The sequence below is a fragment of the Taurulus bubalis genome, assembly GCF_910589615.1.
Source record: "Taurulus bubalis genome assembly, chromosome: 15".
NCBI classification, from domain to species: Eukaryota; Metazoa; Chordata; class Actinopteri; order Perciformes; family Cottidae; genus Taurulus; species Taurulus bubalis.
In genome coordinates, this window is record NC_136603.1 from 750,689 (window position 1) to 774,391 (window position 23,703).

General features: G+C 47.0%; 1 protein-coding gene across 1 annotated transcript in view; it reads left to right on the forward strand.

Moving 5' to 3' along the window:
- vps13c (vacuolar protein sorting 13 homolog C) overlaps positions 1-23,703 on the forward strand; it is a gene marked incomplete at its 5' end in the record, with an annotated part of 67,154 nt that overhangs the window by 21,101 nt on the left and 22,350 nt on the right. The window contains 29 exons of the mRNA XM_079230424.1: positions 406-514; positions 690-814; positions 985-1,141; positions 3,402-3,481; positions 4,052-4,111; positions 4,282-4,435; positions 4,561-4,680; positions 4,759-4,862; positions 5,888-6,055; positions 6,571-6,875; positions 7,126-7,273; positions 9,834-9,972; positions 10,090-10,211; positions 11,026-11,192; positions 12,033-12,286; positions 13,445-13,671; positions 14,058-14,150; positions 14,244-14,477; positions 14,569-14,700; positions 15,126-15,215; positions 18,520-18,675; positions 19,493-19,757; positions 20,675-20,835; positions 20,917-21,038; positions 21,716-22,013; positions 22,465-22,854; positions 23,066-23,170; positions 23,453-23,608; positions 23,700-23,703. The exon at positions 23,700-23,703 is cut by the window's right edge and continues 122 nt beyond it. Coding sequence (XP_079086550.1) covers positions 406-514; positions 690-814; positions 985-1,141; positions 3,402-3,481; positions 4,052-4,111; positions 4,282-4,435; positions 4,561-4,680; positions 4,759-4,862; positions 5,888-6,055; positions 6,571-6,875; positions 7,126-7,273; positions 9,834-9,972; positions 10,090-10,211; positions 11,026-11,192; positions 12,033-12,286; positions 13,445-13,671; positions 14,058-14,150; positions 14,244-14,477; positions 14,569-14,700; positions 15,126-15,215; positions 18,520-18,675; positions 19,493-19,757; positions 20,675-20,835; positions 20,917-21,038; positions 21,716-22,013; positions 22,465-22,854; positions 23,066-23,170; positions 23,453-23,608; positions 23,700-23,703 — 4,645 coding nt within the window. The remainder of the gene's footprint in view (positions 1-405; positions 515-689; positions 815-984; positions 1,142-3,401; positions 3,482-4,051; positions 4,112-4,281; positions 4,436-4,560; positions 4,681-4,758; positions 4,863-5,887; positions 6,056-6,570; positions 6,876-7,125; positions 7,274-9,833; positions 9,973-10,089; positions 10,212-11,025; positions 11,193-12,032; positions 12,287-13,444; positions 13,672-14,057; positions 14,151-14,243; positions 14,478-14,568; positions 14,701-15,125; positions 15,216-18,519; positions 18,676-19,492; positions 19,758-20,674; positions 20,836-20,916; positions 21,039-21,715; positions 22,014-22,464; positions 22,855-23,065; positions 23,171-23,452; positions 23,609-23,699) is intronic.

Sequence of the window (23,703 nt, forward strand, 5' to 3'; positions counted from 1 at the left end):
AGGAAAGATTTTTTTTTTTTATTACTTTGTAGATTCCTCATAAATTCATCAAAAGTTACCATTACATAATGCCTCATTTGCATATTTAGACATAACATTTCATAAAACTCCAGATCCAGAAATCTCTACTTCAGCAGCTCTAACATCCACTTTGCTCCACTCAGCATTCATAACCTCATTTATACTACATGTATTAATAAAAAAACATTTTTAAACCTGAATTTATTGAAAGTTAGCACATATTTAATAAGATGAGGCCTAATTTCATATTTAAACACAACATTTCATGAAACTTATTAATACAAATAACAGTCCTCTCAATGTCAGTAATGAACTGGTGACGTTTCATGTTGAAATCGATGAGTTATTTTTAACGGAGACATTTAACTGTTGTTTGTTGGTCAGATGAGTCTGGGTGAAGAAGACCTCGGTGTGCTGATGAAGATCCTGGTGGAGAACATCGGGGAGGGGAGTAAAGAGCACAGCATGGACGTCAAAAGACAGGTGGCTCAAGGTAACTTTACCACGTGCATGATGGGAAATCTGACTCTAAAGACCCAGTAAGGAGGAAAGCCTAAACACTATTAACGGGGTGGAGCTTAACCTGGTTATAATCACCTTAACCAATCAGAATGAAGAAGATCTGAAGACAGAAATACTTGTTTTTAAAGACAAGTTTCCGTCCTCAGAGAAGGCCGAGCGGCCGGCGGAGGCGGCGGCGTCACAGACGGGGTCTGACGGAGCGTTGGCCACTACCAACGGAGGCGTGAATGAAAACACCGTCAACGTTCTCCTGAACTTTGAAATCAAAGAGGTACGAAGTCTACAGATGCTGTGAGAAGTCTCATTTAGACTTTGGAGAGTCGACACCAACGTGAAGCCACTCGTCCTGAATCAGGAATGATTTGTCCTGATCAACTTTAACCGTGTCGATGTCGGCGTTCTGGTGCCGCTTCTGGTTGCGTTTCCTGTCCGCTCCTCCAGGTGTTGCTGACCCTGAAGAAGCCCAGAGAGCAGGAGGAGTCACCTTTCCTGGTCTTCCATGTTGCTCACCTGGGCATCAACACCAAGGTCAGGAAGTACGACACGTGTGCCACAACGTTTATCAAGAAGATCACCATGAAGTGTCTGGAGTTTAAAGGTCAGAGCCTCTGTGGAGCAAGTGTTGTTATGGTGTTTTCTATGGTGAACTACAGTGTTTCTATGGTGAACTACAGTGTTTCTATGGTGAACTACAGTGTTTCTATGGTGAACTACAGTGTTTATACAGTGAACTACAGTGTTTCTATGGTGAACTACAGTGTTTCTATGGTGAACTACAGTGTTTATATAGTAAACTACAGTGTTTATATAGTAAACTACAGTGTTTACTATGGTGAACTACAGTGTTTACTATGGTGAACTACAGTGTTTATATAGCGAACTACAGTGTTTTCTATGGTGAACTACAGTGTTTCTATGGTGAACTACAGTGTTTACTATAGTGAACTACAGTGTTTACTATGGTGAACTACAGTGTTTACTATAGCGAACTACAGTGTTTTCTATGGTGAACTACAGTGTTTCTATGGTGAACTACAGTGTTTCTATGGTGAACTACAGTGTTTACTATAGTGAACTACAGTGTTTACTATGGTGAACTACAGTGTTTCTATGGTGAACTACAGTGTTTATATAGCGAACTACAGTGTTTTCTATGGTGAACTACAGTGTTTCTATGGTGAACTACAGTGTTTCTATGGTGAACTACAGTGTTTACTATAGTGAACTACAGTGTTTATATAGTGAACTACAGTGTTTCTATGGTGAACTACAGTGTTTACTATGGTGAACTAGAGTGTTTATATGGTGAACTAGAGTGTTTATATGGTGAACTACAGTGTTTACTATGGTGAACTACAGTGTTTCTATGGTGAACTACAGTGTTTCTATGGTGAACTACAGTGTTTCTCTGGTGAACTACAGTGTTTACTATGGTGAACTACAGTGTTTATATAGTGAACTACAGTGTTTACTATGGTGAACTACAGTGTTTACTATGGTGAACTACAGTGTTTACTATGGTGAACTACAGTGTTTATATAGTAAACTACAGTGTTTCTCTGGTGAACTACAGTGTTTCTCTGGTGAACTACAGTGTTTACTATGGTGAACTACAGTGTTTACTATGGTGAACTACAGTGTTTACTATAGTGAACTACAGTGTTTATATAGTGAACTACAGTGTTTCTCTGGTGAACTACAGTGTTTACTATGGTGAACTACAGTGTTTATATAGTGAACTACAGTGTTTACTATGGTGAACTACAGTGTTTACTATGGTGAACTACAGTGTTTATATAGTGAACTACAGTGTTTATATAGTGAACTACAGTGTTTCTATGGTGAACTACAGTGTTTCTATGGTGAACTACAGTGTTTACTATGGTGAACTACAGTGTTTCTGATAGTGAACTACAGTGTTTCCGATAGTGAACTACAGTGTTTATATGGTGAACTACAGTGTTTATATAGTGAACTACAGTGTTTATATGGTGAACTACAGTGTTTACTATGGTGAACTACAGTGTTTACTATGGTGAACTGCAGTGTTTACTATAGTGAACTGCAGTGTTTACTATAGTGAACTACAGTGTTTACTATGGTGAACTACAGTGTTTACTATGGTGAACTACAGTGTTTATATAGTGAACTACAGTGTTTATATAGTGAACTACAGTGTTTATATAGTGAACTACAGTGTTTCTATGGTGAACTACAGTGTTTCTATGGTGAACTACAGTGTTTACTATGGTGAACTACAGTGTTTCTGATAGTGAACTACAGTGTTTCCGATAGTAAACTACAGTGTTTATATGGTGAACTACAGTGTTTATATAGTGAACTACAGTGTTTATATGGTGAACTACAGTGTTTATATAGTGAACTACAGTGTTTATATAGTGAACTACAGTGTTTCTATGGTGAACTACAGTGTTTACTATGGTGAACTACAGTGTTTCTGATAGTGAACTACAGTGTTTCCGATAGTGAACTACAGTGTTTATATGGTGAACTACAGTGTTTATATAGTGAACTACAGTGTTTATATGGTGAACTACAGTGTTTACTATGGTGAACTACAGTGTTTACTATAGTGAACTACAGTGTTTTCTATGGTGAACTACAGTGTTTCTATGGTGAACTACAGTGTTTCTATGGTGAACTACAGTGTTTATATAGTGAACTACAGTGTTTCTATAGTGAACTACAGTGTTTCTGATAGTGAACTACAGTGTTTCCGATAGTGAACTACAGTGTTCCCACAGTATGCCGTAGGGAGGACGCACTAGTCTTCTGGTCATCATGGTCCAACCCGTAAACGTACACAGTGTGATGGTGTTTTTGTCGTCTCGTTCCAGACTCCAGTGGCGAGCCGCTGTGCCTCATCAGCTCCTCTGTGGAGTCTGGAGCCGAGCTGCTCAAAGTGCAGTATTTCAAGGTGAACTCACAGGTTGCCTGGTTATCCTTGGAGGGACACGGGTTTGCTGTCATGAACATGTTTGTGTACCTTTCTACTTGAGAGTGAAGACAATAGAACATTTCTCTGCAGGAGAAGAGCGAGTACCGTTAGCAGTTAGCAGCACAGCTAGCAGCCGCTAACAAAGGTTCTGTAGAGTTTCTGTAACCGACAGGAAGATGTCATCACTGGTTACCTCCACTAATAGCCAATCAGATTCCTTCATTATATTCTAGATTATTACATGAAACAAACAAGCGTTTATAATTCTTCATGAACTAAACGCTCAGATCTCTTCAGCTCGTGACTTCATATCCAGACTTTATTTCAGACATCTGACCAGAAACACATTCAGAAAACAGTGACTTCCAGACGAGGGAACAGGAAGTGAAAAAAATCCTGATTCATATCTGCAGCTGCATTCAGTCAAAATATGTTTTGGGCGAGAATCGTGGAATCACTGACGTTGTTATCGACGACTGTACTTCTGTTAGCGTGACAGCAGGAGACCACAGAATAAATCTTCATGCTTGTTTGGCTGCGTTTCCTCAGGCGGACCGCTCAGGGCCCAACTTCTCCACAGTCTACAAGAACACAGAGCAGATGATCAACGTGAGACACACACACACACACACACACACACACACACACACACACACACACACAGTTCATGTGATTGAAGCTTCATCTGATCATGTCGGTTAATATTTTGTGGGAAATGTATTGGATGGTTGGACATTTTATAGACCTGTAAAATAATAATTCTCTCTCTCTCTCCACAGGTGACTTTCACCTCTCTGGACCTCATGCTCCACACTGAGGCTCTGCTGTCAGCCATCAACTTCCTGTCGGTGGCGCTGACGTCCGGCAGCGTGGCGTCTCCTGAGAGAACGATCAGACCGAAGACGGAGGACAAGACGGCGTCTGCCAAGACCAGTCAGTATAATACTATTAATGTAACGTCTCACCAGTACAAGTATGCACTTCCCCATAAGTATGCACCTTGAAGTAGGTGAAGTTGTGCCAGAAACCCCCACTCTGCTTCTTGTGTTTCCTGTCAGCCGCCCTGGTGTTGCCTGCCGAAAGTGACATCATTGACCTGAAGGTGATGATGACGCTGGGAGCCTTCAACATTCTGGTGTGCGACCAGAGCTGCAACATGGCCGACATCAAGATCCAAGGTGCCGGATCACAGCTGTGTTTTTTGTATTTGTCTGTCTACTCAAACTCCTATTTACCCCGCTTGATGTGTCCTTCAGGTATTAATGGCTCTTTGCTGATGCAAGGAACACAAACTCAGATATCAGCCCGCCTGAGAGATTTCATCGTCCTCAACGTTGATCCCAAAAGCATCCACAAGAAGGTCAGTCGGCTGCTGTTGGCTGATTCAAATACTATATTAATAGGTGCCTTTATCAATATGTTAATATATATGTATATGCTAGAAGTTTCCTACGGTACTTTATCAATAATCTCTATGTGGTCTGTCTAACTAGTCTTCCCTCACGTGAACACAGTATATACTATTTGAGGTAGTGACTCCCTCAGACTAACCTGGACTCCCTCATACCACCCTAGACTACCTCAGATTAGCCTGGACTACCTCATACCACCCTAGACTCCCTCAGACTAGCCTGGACTACCTCATACCACCCTAGCCTACCTCAGACCACCATGGACTCCCTCAGATGTCCCTAGACTACTTCATACTACACTAGTATGTACTAGTGCTCCCTCAGACTACCCTGGACTACCTCATACCAACATGGACTACCTCATACTACCCTGGACTACCTCAGACTACCCTGGACTGCCTCATACCACTCTAGACTCCCTCAGAATACCCTGGACTGCCTCATACTACCCTGGACTACCTCAGACTACCCTGGACTACCTCAGACTACCCTGGACTACCTCAGACTAACCTGGACTACCTCAGACTACCCTGGACTACCTCAGACTAACCTGGACTACCTCAGACTACCCTGGACTACCTCATACCAACATGGACTACCTCACACTACCCTGGACTACCTCATACCAACATGGACTACCTCACACTACCCTGGACTACCTCATACCAACATGGACTACCTCACACTACCCTGGACTATCTCATACCAACATGAACTACCTCAGACTACCCTGGACTGCCTCATACCACTCTAGACTCCCTCAGAATACCCTGGACTGCCTCATACCACCCTGGACTACCTCAGACAAAGCTAGACTCCCTCATACCACCCTGGACTCCCTCAGACTACCTTGTACTACCTCAGACTACCCTGGTCTATCTCATACCACCCTGGACTACCTCATACTACCCTGGACTCCTTAAACTACCCATGAAGTAGACTACCCTACATCTCTGATGTTTTTGTCCTTCAGGCGATCTCCATCGTGGGTGATGAGGTGTTCAGCTTCAACATGAGTCTCACTCCGAACGCCACAGAGGGGACCGGTTACGCCGACACCTCCAAAACCGACGGCAGAGTCAAGCTGAACGTGGGCTGCATCCAGGTGGTTTACCTGCACAAGTTCATCATGTCTCTGCTGGTGAGTCTCACACTGTTGATAGAATTAAATGTTATGTTTTGTCCTCAACTCATTTTACTTACCGTAAAAGTTGGGTTACAAGCCGTTACTACCTTTGGTGGGTGTCCCCGCTGTAGCAAGCTAGCGCTGCTGCTAGCTCCCCGCTGCTGCTGCTAGCTCCCCGCTGACCGAGTCGGGCGTCGAGCCGGGGCTGGTCATGCTACCTTCGGTGGTTGTCTGGGAGCTAGCGGAGAGCTAGCAGGGAGCTAGCGGAGATAACCACCGAAGGTAGTAGCGGCTTATAACCCAACTTATACGGTAGTACAGTTTAAGAATAGCATACATGAAATGTTTTAGACACTTGTCTTATTGTTGATATTCATTTTGTTTTTGGTGAATAAAAATATTTTTTAATGCAACAATCTTTTACATTTTTAATCTTCGGTTTAGATTTAGGAGTCAATACCAGTTTTCTTTCACAGAGATCCTTTGTTTCCTAAACAAGCTAATTTGACGTTTTATGTCTTTTCATTCAGAACTTTACCAACAACTTCCAGACGGCTAAAGAAGCTCTGAGCGCCGCCACGGCTCAGGCGGCGGAGAAGGCGGCGTCCAGCGTCCGTGACTTCGCCCAGAAGAGCTTCCGTCTGTCCATGGACATCAAGCTGAAGGCCCCTCTCATCATCATCCCCCAGTCCTCCACCTCCCATGATGCACTCGTGATGGACCTGGGTCTGATCACTGTGGGAAACAGCTTCTCTTTGCTGCCTGTGGACGGGTGCCCGCTGCCGGCCGTCATCGACAACATGGACGTCGAGCTGACCCAACTCAAACTCTCCAGGTCAGTTAGTTGATTCAGATAACAGAGGATCTACTCCAGAAACGGAAGAAAAACAACCTGAAACCAAAGACTGCATCATTTTGTCAGGACCAAAATGTTAATAAATTCATATTCAATAGAAACTAGAAGAATTATTCCAAACACTTCATTTTTATTTAAATATAAACCACAAGAGGAGGATTGAAACATTCTGGTGGAGTAATCATACCTAGTTACTCAATAAGCATTTTTAACTCTTACTGTCTGTTAGGACCTGTATGGATCCGGCGTCAGGTCAACCCACCACCGAGCTGCTGGAACCGGTGAACCTGCACCTGAATGTCAGGAGGAACCTGGCAGCTTCCTGGTACAAGAAGATGGTTCCCGTGGAGGTCAATGGAGATCTAAAGCCAATGAAGGTAGGAGGTGTTGCAGGAGGAGAAGGAGTTGATGAGCTGCAAAACCAGTACTTATGGTGGTTTTAAGTTAAAATAACATGTCAGATTTGTCAACTCATTCTTTGGTTTTATCTGGTTTTTATTTGCAGCAGAATATGAAACCATAAGTTTCTGGTAGTAACATTAACAAAGTGTCCAGTACCATTGTCTCTCAACAGATTAAAGAAAATCATCTCAAATAGTTTATTATCTAATACCCTACATATTGTGTTGTTCACTGCTCCAGCAAATAGGACGGAGCTCAGATACCACTTAGATATTTCTGGTTCGCTCAGCTCATAGAACCCATTGGCTCAGCTACGAGACAGAAAGCTAACGTTACGCTAGCATTAAGCTAACGTTACGCTAGCATTAAGCTAACGTTACGCTAGCAAGATTCAAAGTCAACAACACACGGGAAACATAACTTATTCTGTTCTACTTTTGGAGAGTCTAGGAACCACAAGTCCCTGTTTTCTGAGAGCGCAGTGCTCTAGTTGGGTAATAGGGTGCTATAAGGTCCTGAAGATATGGCGGTTTCTGCTCAATCAGGGATCTGTTGGTGTCAACTGCATGTTCTGCAGAGTGACTGTTTCTAACTCCTCTGTTCCAGTTAACTCGTGCACCACCAAAGGTACACGTTGTTTTCCTGTAGTGTCGAGGGGCCGTTCTAGCTGGTGACCTTTTCCACTTGTGACTTAGAATGAATACTCTTTTATTCGTGTTTGTAATTAGTGAGAAAGCCTCCCTTGATATGGTTGTCTTCAGTTAGTTTTCTGCATTGTGAAATTTGATCACGGCTCAAAAATACCGCCTTAACCTGAAGTGGTCGCCAAGCTGTTGCACTGCATTTCAAATCATTATTTCATGATCTTACAAAATAATTAAAATGCAGATTAATGACCGCAGCTGGTCTGAGATCGACTATATTGACATGTGAAATGAGTGATCACAGAGAAAGTTAGACCCCCAGGTACCGTCCAGGCTAGCAGCCTACCCCTGCTTCCAGTCTTTATGCTAAGCTAGGCTAAACAGAGGTCTGAACTGGACCCAGAGATTAAGCTGATGTCCATCTGAGATATCATAAGAGACGAAGGAAGAGGATTGACCTGAATATGTACTGTTTCTTTAACGTCTCAGGGGATGTTTACTGATGGTAGTGTCTGTAATGAGGTATATGGTAGTGTCTGTAATGAGGTATATGGTAGTGTCTGTAATGAGGTCTATGTAGTGTCTGTAATGAGGTATATGGTAGTGTCTGTAATGAGGTATATGGTAGTGTCTGTAATGAGGTCTATGTAGTGTCTGTAATGAGGTCTATGTAGTGTCTGTAATGAGGTCTATGTAGTGTCTGTAATGAGGTCTATGTAGTGTCTGTAATGAGGTCTATGGTAGTGTCTGTAATGAGGTCTATGTAGTGTCTGTAATGAGGTCTATGTAGTGTCTGTAATGAGGTCTATGTAGTGTCTGTAATGAGGTCTATGTAGTGTCTGTAATGAGGTCTATGGTAGTGTCTGTAATGAGGTCTATGTAGTGTCTGTAATGAGGTCTATGTAGTGTCTGTAATGAGGTCTATGTAGTGTCTGTAATGAGGTCTATGTAGTGTCTGTAATGAGGTCTATGTAGTGTCTGTAATGAGGTATATGGTAGTGTCTGTAATGAGGTCTATGGTAGTGTCTGTAATGAGGTCTATGTAGTGTCTGTAATGAGGTCTATGTAGTGTCTGTAATGAGGTCTATGTAGTGTCTGTAATGAGGTCTATGGTAGTGTCTGTAATGAGGTCTATGTAGTGTCTGTAATGAGGTCTATGTAGTGTCTGTAATGAGGTCTATGGTAGTGTCTGTAATGAGGTCTATGGTAGTGTCTGTAATGAGGTCTATGTAGTGTCTGTAATGAGGTCTATGTAGTGTCTGTAATGAGGTCTATGTAGTGTCTGTAATGAGGTCTATGGTAGTGTCTGTAATGAGGTCTATGGTAGTGTCTGTAATGAGGTCTATGTAGTGTCTGTAATGAGGTCTATGGTAGTGTCTGTAATGAGGTCTATGTAGTGTCTGTAATGAGGTCTATGTAGTGTCTGTAATGAGGTCTATGTAGTGTCTGTAATGAGGTCTATGGTAGTGTCTGTAATGAGGTCTATGTAGTGTCTGTAATGAGGTCTATGTAGTGTCTGTAATGAGGTCTATGTAGTGTCTGTAATGAGGTCTATGTAGTGTCTGTAATGAGGTCTATGGTAGTGTCTGTAATGAGGTCTATGTAGTGTCTGTAATGAGGTCTATGTAGTGTCTGTAATGAGGTCTATGTAGTGTCTGTAATGAGGTCTATGGTAGTGTCTGTAATGAGGTCTATGGTAGTGTCTGTAATGAGGTCTATGGTAGTGTCTGTAATGAGGTCTATGTAGTGTCTGTAATGAGGTCTATGTAGTGTCTGTAATGAGGTCTATGTAGTGTCTGTAATGAGGTCTATGTAGTGTCTGTAATGAGGTCTATGTAGTGTCTGTAATGAGGTCTATGTAGTGTCTGTAATGAGGTCTATGTCTGTCCAGGTGGAGCTGAGTCAGGACGACCTGAAGGTGCTGCTGAGGATCCTGATGGAGAATCTGGGAGAGGCCGGCAGTCTGGAGCCCACGGCCCCGAGACAGGAGGCCAGTCTGCAGCTGCGAGCAGCCGGAGGCCCCCCAGCAGGTCTCTTCATGAACATGTTCACATCCGTGAAGATATCCTCGTTGCTGTTAGATTCTCAACTGATTGTAGGCGTCAACATTAGTTTCTGTGTTCTTTATCTGTGTTTTCTGACTTCAGGTGATGTTGGGAAACCGGCTGTAAGCAGTGATGAAGAGGAGGAGGAAGCTCTGGAGACCATGAAGTTTAACTTTAACATTGAGTCTCTTGGTCTGGTTCTGTACAGCAACGACCCAAAACAGGTCAGTCAACACATATGGATTAGGTTCTCTTAGGGTTCTGGAAGGTTCTGTATGTGATTCTTCCTGATTACCAACAACCAAAGCTTGCAGCTTTTTAACATTATTTTATTTTGGAAATGTGAGCTTGTTTGTTGTTAGTAACTCTGTTTGTATCTTTTAATGGCCTTTAATAACATGGTTGACTCATTTGTCTTACTTTTAAACAAAAATACCATTACAAATACTGCATATTAACATTATTTTCCACATTCTCTGAGTTTTGGTCTGATAACTTGAGGGACTATAAAAATCCTGGAGACTAAATGTTAAAGGGGATTTTGTTCACAGACTGTGATATATCAATGATCAGCAACAACATTGATTTGATGCATAATACAGCAGTGATGCCCATAGTGGAATAATGGGAAATACCATATATTTGCCCCATAGGTAAAACATGAGAAAATGACTCAATCTGATGGAAAATAGTAATTTTTTTAAGTCAGAGCTCGAGACTGTTGACTTAATAGAATAGAATAAAGGATGTTATAGTGCAATGGGATCAGACACGTTGGTTTTAATGGGTTTCGATGGGACAATTGTCCTCAAGAGTGTCTTTGGCTACACAGTTGATTTTGTACTTGATTCAGAAGCTGATGTTTAAACTTCCAAAATGAAACTTGCAGCTTTGCCATTTGTTCCGATATTCAATCATACATTTAATTTCAGACTTTTAAGACCAAATTGGATCGTAGATACTCTTCTACAGGTAACAGCTGGTCCAGGATCAGCTCTGGTTGTCACTCTTGTGTCTGATTGTTCTTGTTCCTTGCAGCCCTCCGACCTCAAGCGGCAGCAGAGCCTCAGATTGGGCGAGTTCGCCCTCCACCTGCTGAAAGCTTCGGGGAAGCTCCTGACCAACGGCAGCATGGAGGTGACCACAGTCCTCAGCGCCTGCACGCTGGACGACCTGCGGACGGGCATGGAGAGGGTGACCTCACGGTAACGGTCACATGACCTCTGCTTCGTCTGCTGCCTGTGTGTCAACGATGCCGTCAAACTGTTTGGACAGACACTAATTCAGAGTTACCACCATTTTAGAAGAAAGACAAGAACAACTCCTCCTTTCTCTTCTTCTTTTGCTCAATGTTGGTTCTGTGGTTTTAATGCAGCACACAGGAAACGGCCCCGCTGCAGTAAAAGTCCTGCCTTTTTGTAAACGGAACAGCTTTTTTCAAACCTCACAAACAAATTGCTTTTTGGCTTTTGCAATGCATCTATTTAACAAAATATATGTAAATGCATTCATCTATGAATTCAAACTCGCTGTCATTGCGTTAGCTGTTTCCTATAATACACAACTCTGAGCCCTCTGTGGAAACTCACCTTAACGCAGGGTTCTTGCGGTCATGGAGAACCTGTGAAGGTCATGGAATTTAAAATGGTTATGTCCAGGAAAAGTCCTTGAGAAAAAAAAAAAGGTTTAGTAAAAGTCATGTAAATGTGTTATATTCATGTGTTCATGACGTTCATTTACGCTGAGTTTGAAATAATGAATATGCTTTTAAAAGAAAGACTCAAAATATAAGCAGGCATACATACAGGCATCTATATAAATGTTTATTCTTTTAATCAAACTATTGTCTCATTCATTTGAGTCATTTAAGGTTTACTGTATGCTTTGTGTTCTCATTGTTAGTTTAAATACTACATTCACTCACTTTTTACTGTTTACACCCAGATTTCACTAAATGCTTGTAATGGACATTTGGTTTAAAGTCATGGAAAGTCATGAATCCATTGGTCAGGATGTGTATGAACCCTGTCAACTCGTGGCTGCAGGATGGTCGGTCGGCGGGACGAGGAGAGCCCCGAGGCGATGATCGATGTGACGTATCGGCAGAGCGCTGGAGAGCGGGAGGTGGTGGCCGTCCTGCAGAAGCTTTACCTGTGTGCCAGTGTGGAGTTCCTGATGGCCGTCGCAGATTTCTTCTTGCGGGCTCTGCCGCAGAGTTCGTCTCCGACCGCGACGTCTGCACCGAGCGACAGACTACCGCTGAGACTGACCACGGAGCCGCGGCTAGACGCCAAGGCCGGTAAGACCTGAGAGGTTTGAAACGCTGCAGCTCCTCTTGCTCCTCCTTAAAGACAGAAAGAAGGCTTAAAGAGTGTTGGGGGGAAAAGCTTGAGAGTGTTACCTTTCAAAAGAGACCAATACAATGCATTTACTCCAAATGGTTCAAGTACAGCTTGCTATTTACTTTGGGTATGCCTTGGATAGGCGTTTTAGGCATATTTTACAGGAACGCCAACAGGTGTTGCAGCACCAAGTTTGAGAACCTCTGCCGAGATGAGAGTAAATGTAGACCGTGGCAGCGTTCATAAAGTTGTTAAAAGCCTGTGCATTGACAGTCTGAAAAGTTCCATTGCTTTTAAAGAAGACCCAGACTGAGAGCAGTGAGATATTTTGAGCCGTTGGGCGAACGTGGGGAGATTCATGAGTAAATACAGGGTTAGGGGTTATGGTTAGGGTGTTAGGGTTAGGGGTTAGGTATTACGTATTTACTCATGAATCTCCCACGTTCCACCAACGGCTCGGCAGTGCACTGGCCGCCGAATGTTATTTAGTGATACCTCCTCCGTAGATCTTTCCACCCAGTGGGAGGGTTAGGGGAGGATAGAGTATTCATATAGGAGATTAACATCACCCTATTGACAGTCTTTTAGAACTTACAACATAACATAAAAACAACAAACGAAAACAGTTTTAAAAGCCTTGCCTCCCCCCCCCACCTCCTATTTTACTAACCCATGTTGTAGAACAGACTGTACTGGTGGTGATGCAACAATTCAGAATCCCGGAATTAATGTCAATTAGGTAAAGTAAACCCGGTTACGGTTTGTGTTGGATAAATAAGGGGTTAGGTATTTTTGGGGGGATTGAGTTGAGGTTAGGCGTCGGTAAGTAAGTGATTGAGGTTAGGCGAGAGTAATTGGGATAAGGATCGGTATTGTAGGTAAGTTTTAGATATTCATAACGAAATGGTTGAGGTAAGGCAAGAGGAACCGGGTTGGTTTTGGTTAAAGTACAGATTGATGTAAGCTTTCGGTTGATGTTGAGGTGCTAATAGGTCAATGGTTGAGATTAGGTGAGAGAAATCAGGTTGAGGTTAGGTATTAGTAGGATGGCTAGGGTTAAAGAAACGTGAAGTGAAACCCATAGTTTAATCTGAACTCTGCTGGTCTTCTGGCAGCCCCGCTGGTCAGGACTCGTCTGCGGGCGGTGGTGGTGGACCCGGAGGTGGTGTTCGTCGCCAGCCTGATGAAGGCCGACGCCCCCGCCCTCGTGGCCTCGTTTCAGTGCGACTTCAGCATGCAGGCCGAGGAGGACGGGACCCAGAACACGAGGGCCAACCTGAGGGAGCTGAAGGTCCTCGCGTGCCCCTTCATCCGAAACAAGGAGGACAAAGCCGTGACCACGGTGAGATCACATGGGGGGTCAAGAAGGGAACTTCTGTAGTTTTTAATCTGGACCCTATTTGACGGCGAGGAATTGACCCGAGTGATTACATTGCAGTCTGTTTAGCGGCTGCCGTCTGTAGGCCGTCCCATTAGACACAGGACCAAGTAAAGAGGGTCCAGGTGGAACGATACCAAAGTATCCTTTAAACGTTATCCTTTGTCCATGATGACTCACACACAGACTCACAAAGGTTATTGTTTCCTGCCTATTCGTTCTGGTCCTGCCTTCACGCATCCCGCCATGATTCAGTAACGGTGGGGAAATATCTGACCTGCAGGTGGCGCCAGCAGCGCGTCGTCACCTGCAGCTGCTCTCTGACTCACCACTCTGACTCTGTCCAATAGGTGTTGAGACCCTGCTCTGTGGCCTTGGAGGCCAAAGCCCACCCGAACCGACCCCTGAGCGGCTGTGTGACAGTGGAGGAAGTCATTGTCAAGGTACATCTCCTCCTTCAGGCCGGAAGTTTGGAGCTGTGACGTCTTTGCGTCCACAGAAACTGTCGGTGAACTCGCCGTCCTTTTGTCCCGCAGATCTCTCCGTTCATCCTCAACACGGTGCAGACGATCACGACCGCCATGACGGCGGAGCAGAGCGGCGAGCAGAGTCGGGAGTCGAAGGCGGATTTGGGCGACCTCTGGTCGGCCATGAACGTCTACAGCTGCAACTACTGGTTCCTGGGAGTGGACCAGGCCACCGAGGTCACCGAGAGCTTCAGAGAGCGGGACGGGCTCCAAGAGGGCGAGAGCTTTACTGCGGAGGTCAAGGTACGACATTGCAGCTCCACGTCGGCTTCGTTCTGAACCTTTACAAGATCAGATGTGTTTCCTGTTGACAAGGTTTTATTTCGCCTGACAGGTGGTCCAGGTTACTCTGGAGTCGGGTTTGGGTCATCGGACTGTCCCTCTGCTGCTGGCCGAGTCCTCCTTCAATGGATCGGCCAAAAACTGGTCGTCTCTGCTGCAGCTCAGTGCAGACATGACACTGGAGGTGAGAACTGATCTTTTATGCCCGAACCTGGCCTTCACACCTGAACCTGTTCTTTATACCTTTACCTGGACCTGTCCTTCACACCTGGACCTGAACCTGGCCTTCACACCTGAACCTGGCCTTTATACCTTTACCTGAACCTGGCCTTCACACCTGGACCTGTCCTTTATACCTTTACCTGGACCTGTCCTTTATACCTTTACCTGGACCTGTCCTTCACACCTTCTGCCTTTACGTTTGAGAAACTTGATATTTGGCACTAGATATTTATAGTTTTTTAATAGTGTTTATTTATTGTGATGTTTCTGATACTGAAGCCAAACAGGATAGATGGAGTTCCTGCAGCTGCTGACTGTAAGATCCAACATGAGCATCATTGAGGCGTTTCGCTGTGTATGATGTAACATGTGACCGTGTGTCTGCAGGTGAACTACTTTAACGAGGTCCATGCCGTGTGGGAGCCTCTGATCGAACGGGTCGACGGCGGCAAACGCAGATGGAACCTGGAGCTTAAGGTAAATCGAAAGTTACGAAGGTAACTACGGTTCTATGAATCCTGGATGACCGCCAGAGGCAGTGTTTTCACACTGGATATCTTCCGTCTTGCGCTTGCGCAGTTCGAGTACGCATACCAAAAATGTCACGTGTGACCTCGGATGAGTCCCCAGCCGAGTACAACTTCCGGCCTCATCCTGATCATGTCCTGCGGAATCTTCTCTCGAAACCAAGAGATTCCGAGTGACCAAGAACTCTGGCGGTCATCCAGGATTCATAGAACCGTAGTTACCTTCGTAACTTTCGTTCTATTTCATCCTTACTGACCGCCAGAGGCAGTGTTTTCACACTGGATGACTTATACCAACAAAGTCAAGAGGAATGTACAGGAACCTACCTCGTCTGACTCAGGCAGAGGAATGTGGACGAAGAACCGCACCCAATGGGTGAGGGGTGGCAACGTTCACTCTGTAGTATCTGGTAAATGTGCTTGGTGATGCCCATGAGGCCGCCGCACATATATCCTCCAAGGACACACCTCTCAGGGTTGCCCATGACGTGGAGACACTCCTGGTAGAATGGCCCCTTACTCCGGGCGGCAGCGCCCGGACGTTCGCCCTGTATGCACAGGCAATGGCTTCCACTATCCAGTGGGACAGACGCTGTTTTGACAGAGCACAGCCCTTCCTAGGTCCCCCATAGCAGACAAAAAGCTGCTCCGACCACCGTATACCTGCGGTGGCTTCGACATAGGCTCTGAGGACCCGCACTGGGCACAGTAGCCCTGACCTCTCCTCTCCCAATGGACGGTTAAACTGTGCGGGCTGGATAGGTTGGTTGAGGTGCGAGCGTGTCAGTACCTTCGGAAGAAATGCTGCATTAGGCCATAGTGTAACACCCGAGCCATCTGAGTTCCACCTCAAACAGGATTCACTCACCGACAGGGCGTGTAACTCGCCTACCCGCTTTGCCGACGTGATGGCAAGTAGAAAGACGGTCTTTGCTGACAGCCATCGCAGCTCTGCCTCTGTTGTGGTTTCAAAGGGAGGTGAGCATAGGGCGTCCAGTACCACTGACAGGTCCCATGGAGGGGCCCTCGGGGTGCTCGGAGGTCGCTGAGCCCCCCTCAAGAAGAGGGACACCAGCTTGTGGCTCCCCACAGTGCCGTTGTTGATCCTAGCATGCTGCCATGAGATAGCAGCTACGTAAACCCTCAGGGTAGAGGGAGACCGGCCCCTATCTAGGAGGGACTGCAGAAACTCAAGTACAGTAGGCACAGGGCACTGTACTGGGTCTTCGTTGTGAACCCCGCACCAGTCAGAAAATAGCCTCCATCTACACTCGTACTGTAGACGGGTAGATGGCGCTCTGGCATTTAGAATCGTCGTCCTGACTGGTTCTGTGCAGCTGCTCAGCAGCTGGTCGGGCCCTCTAACGGCCAGGCCCATAGGTGAAGGCGCCTGGGGTCGGGATGCCAGATCCGACCTCCTAGCTGCGATAGGAGATCCTTCCTGTCGGGGAGGCGCCATGTTGTCCCGCGACAGAGTCTGTGCAGCAGAGGGAACCAAGTCCTGGCGGGCCATAAGGGTGCCACCAGCACCAGCCTGTAACCCTGCTGAAGAACCCTGAGGAGCGTTGGCAAGATCAGGGCAATTGGGGGGAAAGCATAAAGAAAGCCCTCCGGCCACGTATGAGCCAGGGCATCTTGACCCAGAGGACTGGTCCTCTCTACCAGGGAGAACCAGCGGGGGCAGTGGGTCGAACTCTCTGGAGTCAAGAGATCCACCTCTGCTCTGCCGAAGAGGCCCCAGATGCTGTGCACGACCTCTGGGTGAAGCCGCCACTCCCCCGGTGGAGGCTTGTGACGGAAGAGGGAATCCGCAATCTGGTTCCGCTTTCCTGGTAAATACGTTGTCCAAAGGCTGGTCAGGCGAGGGGCTGCCCACGTCAGAAGGGCACGGGGAACCCGTAGCAATCCTGCAGACCTGGTGCCCCCTTGATGGTTTATGTGGAACACGGTCGAAGTATTGTCCGACCGAACAAGTACATGTTTCCCTCTCAAATGTGGAAGGAATTGTCTGAGTGCTAGGTGCACAGCCTGTAGCTCCAGGACATTGATATGTTCCCTGCGGTCTTGAGCGGGCCACTGCCCCCGAGCAGTCCTGCTCTGCTACACTGCACCCCACCCTGAGAGGCAGGCATCTGTCGTGACGACCTCCCGACGGGATGGGATGCGAGTTCCCTTGACATGAGTGCAAACGCCTGCAGTGAAGCGTCACTGAGGCTGGTGGCAGTAATGTCGAATGTAGCCTGCTGCAGAGAAACTGAGAGGGCGAGCATAAGATGAGAGAGGGAATTGCCAATACGGCCCATGCGTGCTGCCATGTTATAAGCTTGGCAAAGCAGGTCGTCCGTGATCCGACATTGGAGTCGAGGACACCTGGCGTCCGGCCTCAGAGTCTCCTCAGGGGAAACTATGAGAGACGCAATAGTAGGCTCGACGGGTGGCATGTGCTCAAGGCCACATCTTGCCGCCTCCTGCATGGACGACAGGATTCGGGCATCTGCCGAGAGACGGGAGTGAGTCTTGGGGTTCCTCCAACATGCGTGCAACTCCCTCAGATATTCCTCTGAGGGAGGAACAGAAAAGGTGGCAGGAGCGGGAACCGCCTGAAGAAAGCACTAGCCAGTGCGGGTTCCGGCTGCTTTAAGTCCAGTTGCAGGTGTGCAAGTGCCATGCGAATGACGGACCCCATGGAGTAGTCGACTGGCCCCTCCGAAGGAGTATGGGCTGAGGAATGGGAACCAGGCCCGGAAGAATGGGAGGCCTGCCCATCACTGTATTCAGTGAAGAAGTTGCCGGACGCTGTCAACGAGACAATGTCCTCCTCTAGGACCGGTTCCTCTAGGACCGGTTCCTCTAGGACCGGCTCGGCCAGGGGTGGATCTGACGCCCCAGCGGGGTTAGCCTGCGTAGCGAGAAGATGAAAAAGGACATGATCTCAGGATGAGGCCGGAAGTTATACCCGGCTGGGGACTCACCCGAGGTCACACGTGACATTTTTGGTATACGTACTCGAACTGCGCAAGCGCAAGACGGAAGATATCCAGTGTGAAAACACTGCCTCTGACGGTCAGTAAGGATGAAATAGAACTGTCTGTCAGTTGTTCGCTTCTGTCTTTTGCCACAAAGCAAGTTTATTTATACACAGCACATTCCAGACACAATTAAAACTTGTTGAGCTCTAGGGTTGAGGAAGAACCCATTGGGAACCCTTATGTCTGAGAATGTAGAACCTATCATTGTTGTATTTGCTCCTGCAGATGAAGAACAACCCGCTCCAGGACAAGAGTCCCGTTCACGGAGACGACTTTGTCTTTCTGCCTGAACCTCGCACAGCCATCAACATCTGCTCCAAAGACACCATGAACATCACTGTCTCCCAGTGCAGCCTCAACGTCTTCTACAACCTCACCAAGGTACAACACATCTTCTACAACCTCACCAAGGTACAACACATCTTCTACAACCTCACCAAGGTACAACACATGTTCTATAACCTCACCAAGGTACAACACATCTTCTATAACCTCACCAAGGTACAACACATCTTCTATAACCTCACCAAGGTACAACACATCTTCTACAACCTCACCAAGGTACAACACATCTTCTACAACCTCACCAAGGTACAACACATCTTCTATAACCTCACCAAGGTACAACACATCTTCTATAACCTCACCAAGGTACAACACATAGCATCTTCTATAACCTCACCAAGGTACAACACATCTTCTATAACCTCACCAAGGTACAACACATCTTCTACAACCTCACCAAGGTACAACACATCTTCTATAACCTCACCAAGGTACAACACATCTTCTACAACCTCACCAAGGTACAACACATCTTCTATAACCTCACCAAGGTACAACACATCTTCTATAACCTCACCAAGGTACAACACATCTTCTATAACCTCACCAAGGTACAACACATCTTCTACAACCTCACCAAGGTACAACACATCTTCTACAACCTCACCAAGGTACAACACATCTTCTACAACCTCACCAAGGTACAACACATCTTCTACAACCTCACCAAGGTACAACACATCTTCTATAACCTCACCAAGGTACAACACATAGCATCTTCTATAACCTCACCAAGGTCCCTCATATACAAACGTGTTTATGAATTATTTGTCTTGAATCATTGCTCTTTCTTGAATCCTTGCATGTCATCAGTTGTGGACAGACATTTCTGACGTTGCTGTGTTCTCTCCAGGCGTTCTCTGAGGCCACCGCCTCCACCTTTGACTACTCCCTGAAGGAGAGGGCGCCCTTCACCATCAGAAACTCTCTTGGGATTCCTCTCATTGTGCAGCACACCGCCAACCTGAGGCCGGTGGGTTCTCCGGCTCAGGGGAAACTACACCAGCTGTCTGTGGACCAGAGCATGGACCTGGAGCACTCCATGTTCGACCCGGCCTCACGAGGGAAACTGTCGGCTCTGCAGCGACAAGAGAGCTGCCTGTTCAACCTCACCATCGGTCAGAGCGAGTTGTTGGTCCACACCTTTAGCATATCCGGTTGTGTCGGTAGCAGGCTTCATGCTAGCACTTTAGCATACTAGCATACACCACAGTAGATAATAGACAGATAGCATGAGCCACAGTGATTACTGACAGTTCTTTGTATAGTTAATTTCAAGACGATTCATAGTGCTTCACATAAAAGCATGAAAACATAATGCAAAAGTCTTTATAATCTTTATTTCATTTAAACATTACACATATTTAAACATTCAAAATAGTCAGTAAAACAATAAAAAGCTGAAAATGGAATAAAAGTTGCAGTGCAGTTTCAGAAATAAAATACAGGGGAAAATAAAGCAGAAATGTATTAATATCCTTGAATCTGGTGGAACATGTTGAAGAGTCTCTCCTTTAAGTCCGGCTCCTTCTGTCCAGGGCGAACGGTGTAAGATAAGAGCAGCGTTCCTACGCTCATGGAAAACCTGGAACAGTCATGGAGTTTTAAAATGGTTATTTCCAGGCCTGGAAAAGTCCTTGAAAAAAATAAAGTCTCAAAAGTTTAGTAAAAGTCATGTAAATGTGTTATATTCATGTGTTCATGACGTTCATTTACGCTGAGTTTGAAATAATGAATATGCTTTTAAAAGAAAGACTCCAAATATAAGCAGGCATACATACAGGCATCTATATAAATGTTTATTCTTTTAATCAAACTATTGTCTCATTCATTTGTGTCATTTAAGGTTTACTGTATGGTTTGTGTTCTCATTGTTAGTTTAAATACTACATTTACTCACTTTTTACTGTTTACACCCAGATTTCACTAAATGCTTGTAATGACATTTGGTTTAAAGTCATGGATCCACTGGTCAGAATTTGTATGAATCCTGATATAATGTGACTGAAGGCGTCTGGTGTCTCTGAACCTGCAGTTCCCTCCGGATACAGCGAGATCGCCAACATCTCCTTGGACAAACCGGGCCGCCGCCTCTACAACATCCGGGGTCCGATGCTGCAGGAGGCGGTTTCTGTCCTGCTGCAGATCGACGCCGCCGATGGCAACAAGGTCATCACCGTCCGCTCGCCGCTGCAGGTCAGAGTCCCGCCGCACCGAAGACGTTCTCCTCAGTCGCAGCTGGCCGAAGAACCGACGGCGTGATGTTTGTGTTTGCAGATAAAGAACCACTTCTCGGTGCCGTTCTCCGTACTGAAGTACTGCCCCGCCTCCAGGAGCCTGCAGCGCGTCGGTCAGGCCGAGCCGGAGCGGGAGTTCCACATCGCCCTGGAGTCCTACAGGTAGCCTCGCCCGCCTTGCCCAGGGGCACGAGGCAGGGCGGTTAGCGTGCCTGGAGATTATTGTGAAAGTGTAAAAGGGCTTAGAACATTATGACACAAGTATATGATAATCTTTGTATTTAATTCTTGGGTTGATATCATATTTAGTGCTAAATGTAAGAAACGGAAATTATCCAAAATACCAGCTTCATACTCTGAGAGAAGTCATGGAGGGATTTGGGATTAAAACCTGGAGATTACTGCAAGAATTATTCACGACCGGATGGCGAGCGAGCGCTTCTGCTCTGGAATATACCGCCATGGTTTCCTCCTCCAAGGGTTATTTCCTTTTCTCTCCACGGTTGTTCAGATGTGGTGGAACGTTCCAAATCAACTCTTACTTCCTCAAATGTTTTGGCTTCAAACTGAATCCCATTGAGGAAGATTCACTTCTATGTGGAGGTTGTGGTGCAGGTCCCTGTGGTGCAGGTCCCTGTGGTGCAGGTCCCCGTGGTGCAGGTGCCTGTGGTGCAGGTCTCTGTGGTGCAGGTCCCTGTGGTGCAGGTCCCTGTGGTGCAGGTCCCTGTGGTGCAGGTCCCTGTGGTGCAGGTCTCTGTGGTGCAGGTCCCTGTGGTGCAGGTCCCTGTGGTGCAGGTCTCTGGTTCTCGTTGACGGTGTAGTTTCATGCCCCCCCTCAGATGCCAGCTGTTCGTGCGCCCGGCGGGCCGCCTGGAGGGTCAGTACGGCCCATCCACCACCTGCGTGTCGTGGAAGGAGCAGGTGCACCGCAGCTCGGAGGTGCAGGCGGTGCTGCAGTGCCCGGCGGCCGACGGCAGCCTCCTGCCGCTGGCCGTCAACACGCTGGCCGTCCCCGACGAGCTGCGGCACATCAGCAGCCACGGGGAGGAGGACTGGGACCCGGCCTACGTCATCCACCTGCACCCGGTGGCCTCGCTGCGCAACCTGCTGCCCTACAGCGTCCGCTACATGATGGAGGTACACACACACACACACACACACACACACACACACACACACACACACACACACACACACACACACACAACCTGCTGCCCTACAGCGTCCGCTACATGATGGAGGTACACACACACACACACACACACACACACACACACACACACACACACACACACACAACCTGCTGCCCTACAGCGTCCGCTGGTCCCTCGTGGTCTTATCTGGTCTCTCGTGGTCTCATCTGGTCTCTCGTGGTCTCATCTCGTCTCTCGTGGTCTCATCTCGTCTCTCGTGGTCTCATCTCGTCTCTCGTGGTCTCATCTGGTCTCTCGTGGTCTCATCTGGTCCCTCGTGGTCTCATCTCGTCTCTCGTGGTCTCATCTGGTCCCTCGTGGTCTCATCTGGTCCCTCGTGGTCTCATCTGGTCCCTCGTGGTCTCATCTGGTCTCTCGTGGTCTCTCCTCCTCAGAGCTCGGCAGACTCCTATGAGCTTCTGGAAGGCAGCACGTCGGACCTCCTGAACGCCCGGCTCTCTGGTGAGATGGTGTCCCTGGTGCTGATGCGGTACCAGGGCCGCGACTGGCACGGACACGTGCGCGTGGAGCCGGAAGCGCCCGAGTTCTTCTCCGTGTGTCTGGTCTGCGACTCGGACTCCGGCCTGTCGGTGGACGTGAGCGTCCACGCCACCAGGGCCGCCGGCCGCCTGCTGCTGTCGCTCTTCAGCCCGTACTGGATCATCAACAAGACGGCCCGCGTGCTGCAGTACCGCGCCGAGGACGTCAGCGTCAAGCACCCGGCCGACGCCCGCGACATCCTGCTGTTCTCCTTCAGGAAGAAGAACCTCTTCAGCAAGAGCAAGGTGAGGACCGCCGAGAGCACGGCTCTTCATACCAGTGCTTCTTTCAATGGTTTCATCTTCAGGTCATACAGGTTACTATGGACGCCCGGGTCCCCTCTTAAATAAATACAAATCAGTCAAAAAGTCATAATTATGATTCATCTGAAGCGGCCTCCTGTTGCGGTGCTGAGAATGGTTAGTGAGGCTAACTGTTGTTGTTGTTGTTGTGCAGCTCCAGCTGTGCGTCTCCACCAGCTCCTGGTCGGACGGCTTCTCTCTGGACACCGTGGGAAGTTACGGCTGCGTCCGCTGTCCCGCCAGCAACAAGGACTTCCTGGTAACCGACACGAGCCCCGGAGATACACGCTTGTTTTTAGCTAACGCGTCAACTCAAGGTTCCCTTACTCACTTGCTACGGAGCTTTTGACCAAAGCAGTCTTCATCTGCAGAGTGGTTGCTGGGGCTCAGAACACCCCACATTACATCACACGAGTCGTTTAATAGTTTAATATTCTTTAAACCAAAATGACAAACCGGTATATTTGCTGGTTTTCTTTTTCTATGATGTTAAACTAAATGTCTGTGAGGTTTGGTTTAACGAGTGGTTTATTGTTGCCAGGTGGGCGTCAGCATCCAGATGAGCAGCTTCAACATCACCCGCATCGTGACCATGAGTCCGTTCTTCTCTCTGGTCAACAAGTCGTCGTACGAGCTGGAGGTCGGGGAGGTGACGGGCCAGACCTCCACCAGGTGGCACTACATCTCCTCCACCGAGGTCGGTGACCCCGAGGCGATCGGCATCGGGCCGGCGGAGAGTTGTTGTGTAGTTGGTGTGCTTGTAATCCCGTGTTGCCGTTGTGTTGCAGTGCC